The following is a 7,134-nucleotide window of genomic DNA, read 5'->3' as shown; positions in this document are numbered from 1 at the left end:
TCTAATAAAATTGTGGATCTTGTTCTAATGAATCTCCTTGTGTAATGAAGAATTTAAGACTACGTAGTTCTGAGTAAAAAATGTTTGTTTGTTGATCGATTTTAATAAAAACTATTTTGTCACAATCGACGTAAAAGCATTGTTTATCCAAAATGGTTAGAAGGGGGACATTTGCATCACAACATAATAGATTTCTAATATTAACATATGTGGAAAAAATGTCACTTAGCTCACACGCACATAATGGACCAAACATTATTTTACCTCCTCTCGAGACAAAATATTTTTCTTTTATAAAAGGAGTTAGGAAGGTTATGCCAAAAGACAAAATAATTTGAATATGTTGGATTTATTTTTGGGTGATGACGGAAGCTCAGATGGTTAAGATATCTACTCGTATTCTAATCTCAGAAGCTTGTGATATATTCCGCATTCCATTTTTATCTTATTTAAGAAATAATTTGATATTTTAAAGATATTTTCGATTGGATGAATGACCAAAATATACTTAAAAATATATTAAAAAACGTTATAATCATTTAAGTTGTTAATTAACATTAATGCAATACATTTTAAATGGAATTGACAATTAGGGACATGAAATTAGATCTCGTTTTGAGTGGGTTTATATGTAATTCTTGTGGTAATTAAAATTACATCCCACTAAATAGTAACAATAATAACTTTCTAGTTACTCCAAAAATCAAAGGGAGCAAAGATGTTTATTATAGGGTTTTGCCAAATTGAACCATGAATTCTAAACCCCATTTTCCACCATGAGCGACCGTGACCGCCACCGCGACAGAGAAAGAGAGCGAAGACGAGACAGGGACGACCACCGCGATCGCGACCGTGACAAGGACGACCACCGCGATCGAGACCGAGACCGTGACCGCGACAGAGCACGCAGCAAGAGATCCCGTACACGTTCACCTGACCGTGGACGCTCTCGTCACTCTCGCTCCCGCTCTCCCGTCGACCGTTCCCACCGTCGACGCCACCACCGAACACCTACCCCCGACCCTCCCAGGAAGCGTCACCGACGGGACTCAGTGGATGACGACCATAAAGACCACAAAGACACGAAGAAAGTGGTGTCTGACTTTGTAGACGGAATTGCAAAGGAACAGAAGCAGCAGAAGAAGACGGAGAATGGGGAGGAAATTGAGGTGAACGAGGATGAGTTGGAGATGATGAAGATGATGGGAATTCCTGTTGGTTTTGACTCCACTAAGGGAAAGCCGGTTCCCGGTGCTGATGTCAGCGGCGTTAGAGCGGTCACGAAACGACAACCGAGACAGTACATGAATCGTCGTGGCGGATTCAATCGTCCATTGCCTGCTGAGAAGAATCGCTAGGGTTTCTTTTGAATTTGAAGATCGGTTAGCGAAGGTCTGTTCCATTTTCCCCTTAATTCTCCCAAATTATGATAGATTAGGGTTTCTTTCGAATTTGAAGATTTTCACTTGTTGTTAGGTTTGGGTTTAGCTTAATTCGGCATATGATTGAAAATTGAATTATTTTCCTCCTGCAAACTATGAAAATAATTAACACTGAATATCTTCAATTGAGTTATATGGAATGGAACCTATCATTTTGTGTTGGAGCTAAAATTGTAAAGGCTGATTGCTACTATTATTTATGTTTTTTGACTGTCTCATTCTTTTTTATGTATTGTTGTTTAGCATTCGTGTGTAGCTTTGGATTAGCTCAATATTGTTGTGGATAATGGTTATCAGCGATCTTGTAATGCTTGAGTGTTATCGATTTGTTTTATCTTTCTGATTGATCTGGTTAGTGTGTTGCAAGTTCACTCCGGCACTTTATTAGTATTGTTACACTTAGCTAGTATGTTGAGTGTGGGGCTGTCATTGTTCTTCCTCCTTCATTGGTCATTTCATCCTTTTCTCTAATCACCATGGATTGTGGTTGCTGTTTGGATTCCTCTTTTTTTCATCTTTTTCCTTACTCCTAACTATGGTAACTATTATTATCCTCCAAATGGAGAGTTCTGTGATAAGTTGCCTGTTTCTTCCTCAGTCTTACAAATACAACTCATGATGGATAAAATATTACTCCCTTAAAATAATCCCCTATGAATCGCCAATCAAACTTATCCTTGTATTACACTATTTTCAGACGAGAGTGGTGAGGGCTGAGGAGTGGAGATCAAATGCCATTCTACTTTGTTCTTTTATCTGTAATATGTGATAGTTAAGTGCTCTACTCAAGTTTGAATGAAAGATCAAATACCATTCTATTTTTTGTTCTTTTATGTGTAATTTGTGGTAGTTAACTGCTCTGCTACAGTTTGAGAGAAAATTTTACAATGTTGTATGAGACTAAGTGTTAGCTGTAAGAAGCTAGCAACAAGGTAAACTCAGTGTTGTAGAGAAGAGAATATTAGAATGGATTAGTCGTTGCACAAGACAATATAGGATTGAGAAGGAAAGTATTAGAGAGAAAAACTTGGTAGCACAAAGATTGTTAAGTCTCAAGCTTGAGTGATGGGGAAAATTTTAGAAGGCATGTAAGAGCACTTGTTAGGAAGGTAAACCAAATCGACAATAAGTAGTGTAATAGTATGAGGGAGTGAGGCTAAACAACCATAGATCAACCGGTATGTGATATTTGGATTCATAACGTATCACTATTAGAATGGTTCTAGACAGGACTTTATGGTGTCCCTTGATTCATATAGCCAATCCTATTTTGTTGCAAAAGGTATTGAATGGTGGTCTATTTTCTCCTTCTATATTCCAACTTCCAAGGCACATACGTTGTAAAAGTACAGCATTTGTTGTCGGTGCGGAATGACCTGTGGGAGCTGAAACTTTGGGGTTTTGTAGATCAGAGCAAGGAAAAAGGGTGAGGGCAGCAAACATAGCAACATAAGGCAGAAGCCAAATGTGCAGTTGGCACTGGAAAAAATGTAACCAATAACTCTACGAAACAAAGAACAAAAACGAGATAGTTCAATTCAATTAAATGAATTTAAATACATCTATAATTTTATTCCCAAACTTTTTTTTAAACTCGACTGCAGAATAGTGACAAGACATGTCACAGAGGATGAAACCACGTTCTAGATATCATGTTGAAGTTACAGGTTTTATATAAAATTAGAAATATGATTATGGTGTAATGCAGTATAGTAAACTTGATACAGTAATAACTTGATATAAAATTCTTAACACTCACCCACTTTATTGAGATTCAAGACTCATACTAAATGAATAGAGAAACCATGAAGCATATCGAAATACTAACTGTAACATAGAAACTAATCCTATCCTAAGAGATAATCTAAGATACTCTAAAGTCAGAACTGATCCAATGAGATTAACTACGATACTCTAATATAATGTCAAGGCATTCTAAGATATTTTCTTATATTCCAACAATTGTTTTCGGAGCATATTTACATCTATTAGAAACAAACACCATAGGATGCGAAGGCAGGTGAAATATTCTTGTCTACCTCGTACTTGGAAGTTCAATGAAGCGGTCGAATGATGCTTGTTGAAGGGGAGTTTGTGTGCTGTGAACATTAGGGTAGGGAATTCAAAGTATCACTGTTTGTTATCTATGACTGTAGAATAAACCTGTCTTTTCCGAAAGCTTTGTTTAAAATTGGAGACTAGAGAGAATGCAAGCAATTAGTCTGTAAGATAAAAGACGTGAGTGTTGGCAGGGCGCAATGGCAAAAATAACTGTATTTTGCTGCTACGGTGTATTAATTGTTTATTTGGCTCACTGCTAGAATGCATTTATTTGATTTCTGATGTTTTTTATTTGGGGAGCAATGCTATGTAGTATGTCCTCTTTAGAAAGGTACTGTGTTGTAACTTAGATATAACATGATTGGCAATAAGGGGGGAAGTTGCTTATTATTAACTGCTAAAAGATCCCTGTTTAATGTGTTCATTATATTATTAATCTCTTAGAGAAGATATGTTCTACCATATATTCTTCATTTGCAATCTCAGTCTTCCTTAATTTTGAAAGATATTGTGCTGATTTCCTGGTGTGGATATTTTTTACTTGTTTACACCCACGTAGTCACATGTCTTTTGGCTATAACTTGTGAAAAAGTTACACCTTTAATCTCAAATATAAGTAGATGTTGGTTAAAGAAAATTGAGGTATTTAGTCTAAAAGATAATGTCTTTTAGCTGCTGGTTTCACTCTAGCGTAATACGAATTGTTTTCTAGGATTTTTTTTACCAATGTTCAAATAACCATTCACGTAATGCTTATGAATTAAATTACGGGCCTTCTGTTTTTCTTTTTCATTCTTGTAAAAAATATACATTGTCTTTATTTTACTTGTTTGTGTATTTTATAAAAAAAAATTGCACAGTAAACCATTTTCTTCATGTTTTGCCTTTGTTCACTGCATATAGGTAATATGTTTTGGTGGCGCGGTTCAATCATAGGGAAGGTTGGAGCCAGAAACAGTTGATGGAACTGAAGAAGAAAGATTGTATGGGTTCTTCTTGTTTCTTTTGAAACACTAGTTATTTATATTGAATTAATGGCCATTGTTACCTTCAGCTCGATGTTCAGTGTAATTTATTGGATAGACCAATGATATTAGATTATGTTATTTTTTTTTTGTAGGGTTTGTGAATGTTGGATTTTTTGGTTAGTATTCTACCAGTGTCTTTCAACTATCCAATCGAATTGACTGCATGATATCCAATGTTCTGTCGAATTGGTTTCAAGCATGTTTTGGTATTTGTTAATCTAATACTACACTCTAGATTCCTTTTTAATTTTGGGTTTCTTTAAAATATTACTAGTAAATTGGTCAATTGAGAGAGTGTTTGAGAGTAGTTTGCATTCAAAGAATTTGCCAAGTTTTGATGCAGCATCTAAACTTGTTATTTCATTCCGTTCCTTTGAGAGGCACATGATTTAATTTAGAAGTCATATGATTCTCCATTTCAATTTTGATCAATGAATTTGGGAGTTTGTTAATTCTGACCTAAACCAACGGTTTCTCGATATAAACGGGGCCATATAGTATAGTAAAAAGCCATGTATTGTTTGACCCTAGTGACCAGTTTTGGCGACAATAATACAAATAAAAGGGTTGAAGAGAGGGAAATAGTTTATCAAGTGTGTCCTATCAAACTTCAACACGTGCAATTGACATTCTTTTATTTGTTAACAACTCAAGGACCACATTGACACCTAGGTAGGTGAATCCTAGGAAAGCAGGAACTGGTTTTTCTCCAAGTATTCCATTAAAATAAGTATTTCTTCCAAATTATTGTTTATAATCCTACGGGCTGGTTTTGTGATTTAGAATATTTGTAGTGGATTTTTTAATGCATCGCTATACAAAAATTTAAAAATATTTTTAATTTTTGAACACACATCATCACGCAGTTTAATACACAAATTTCAATTGTTTTTAAAGTCAATTTTAATTTTATAAATAAATTTATTTTTAAATTTTTTTTGAAAATGTATTTCCAGAAACTAATATAAGGGAGATAGTGCAATGTAATGCTTCTAGGGAGATAGTGCAATGTAATGCTAATTGTGATTTGTTTAGTTAGCCTTTCTATGTTAACTTTTTATTATGGTGTGTGGGAATTCCTGGAGCAAGTGTCTCAAAGAAGAAGATTATGTTGTTGCAAAGTGAAGCTAGTAGTAGGGGTTGTGGTTGGCAGGGTCTAGGGTCTGTGTATGCTAAGCTATTTCCTCTGCCACCTGATGCAGTTTAATTTGTTTTTCATTATTGACCTCCGAGAATAGAAGCGGTAAACTTGAAACTATTTATTTCCTTTCCATTTTAATTAATCTATGTTTTAAAGGGGATGTTCCTAATCAATAATCATTACATAATTTAGGAAGCTCAGAAGCAACTCTCAGAATTGGTGGCGTCGAAGGGTCTGGTGGCAAAGAAGGTGGCAAAGATTGCATTGCACTATTTACCATAAATATAAAATACATTAAAAAATCCCCTATTTTTATTAGAGCAGTGAGGTGATACTTATTTGTTTATTGACATAACAAAAAAAATTATTTAAATCACAAGCCATTATCGCTATTATACAAAACAAGAATATGAGAAGCATAACATTGTTAACGAACCCGTGCTTTTTGACTTTTTTTTAATCAAGTGCTTTTTTTATTCAGAACATTGAGAAGGAACAAAGTGGTATCTCCACAAACACAAATCAACTATAGCATAAGTTCTTCAATTGTTGAGTTAAGAGACATCATATAAATTTTAGAGGGACATTCAAAATTCAAGTTAATATAGTCGTTAATTTATAAATTGTATTGGTTGACTAACAATCCACAAAAACCAATATGATTTATAGGTCCATTACTGATATTCAAGTGAACTCGCATCTAGGGATGCCGTATAAGAGTGTGTTTTCTCCCATCAGGATTGTTAACCCACATCCAACGACTATATGCACAATGTCGGACAAATCAGAGACACTTATAATCGTCTTTTTTTTATATAAATGTAACTTTAAGTCATATTCAAGTACACTTTCACTCACACTTGCAAAAGTTTCACCTAGTTAACATATTAACTTAAACGAAAAAGTGTTTTAACATTTTTGCAAACACCTTCTCTAATCACTAGATAATTGTCACCACTGTACTAAAAACTTCTTATGGTGGTCATAATCAATCTTTCACCAATTATATCCTCTAGTGTGGAATCCTGACACAGTATGTGAGAACTGTCTTTTGATTCTTTCAAATTCCTTTTCAATTCTCAAATTCTCTCAGTTGCGCCATCACAGTTGTTCTTTGTTACAACTCTGAGTAAATGTAGCTGTTTTCCTAACCGTTTTTCTACTACTTGTAAAATGGCCCGTTCGAAAGCAGTTCATACACAAAGCACTATCAAGGATCTTTAAGCAACTATTCAGACTCTTCAAAACATTGTTTCACCAATTCTTTCTGTAGTAGGTGAACAACAACAACAACAACAACAAGATTCTCAAGCTTCAACGATGATTCCTCAACCTTCAGTTCTAGGGACTCATCCAAATCCTCAATCTCACATTCCAATTTATCCACTATAAAATCAGATTTCTCCACCTCACTTTTTACTTTCTCTGTAGCAACCTCGCCATTCTTTTCCCCACGCTTCGG

At 34.9% G+C, this 7,134-nt stretch overlaps 1 protein-coding gene across 1 annotated transcript; it reads left to right on the top strand.

Annotated features, from left to right (window-relative positions):
• Positions 1–669: 669 nt before the first annotated feature.
• LOC127135032 (uncharacterized) lies at positions 670–4,618 on the top strand. The gene is made up of 2 exons (XM_051061848.1): positions 670–1,392; positions 4,407–4,618. Exon 1 carries the CDS (start codon positions 777–779, stop codon positions 1,356–1,358), a length of 582 nt encoding a protein of 193 aa, XP_050917805.1. The 5' UTR covers positions 670–776; the 3' UTR covers positions 1,359–1,392; positions 4,407–4,618.
• Positions 4,619–7,134: the final 2,516 nt, after the last annotated feature.

The sequence above is a fragment of the Lathyrus oleraceus genome, chromosome 4 (assembly GCF_024323335.1).
Source record: "Lathyrus oleraceus cultivar Zhongwan6 chromosome 4, CAAS_Psat_ZW6_1.0, whole genome shotgun sequence".
NCBI classification, from domain to species: Eukaryota; Viridiplantae; Streptophyta; class Magnoliopsida; order Fabales; family Fabaceae; genus Lathyrus; species Lathyrus oleraceus.
Note: the sequence above shows the minus strand (reverse complement) of the source record. Positions and strands in the feature narration are given on the sequence as shown.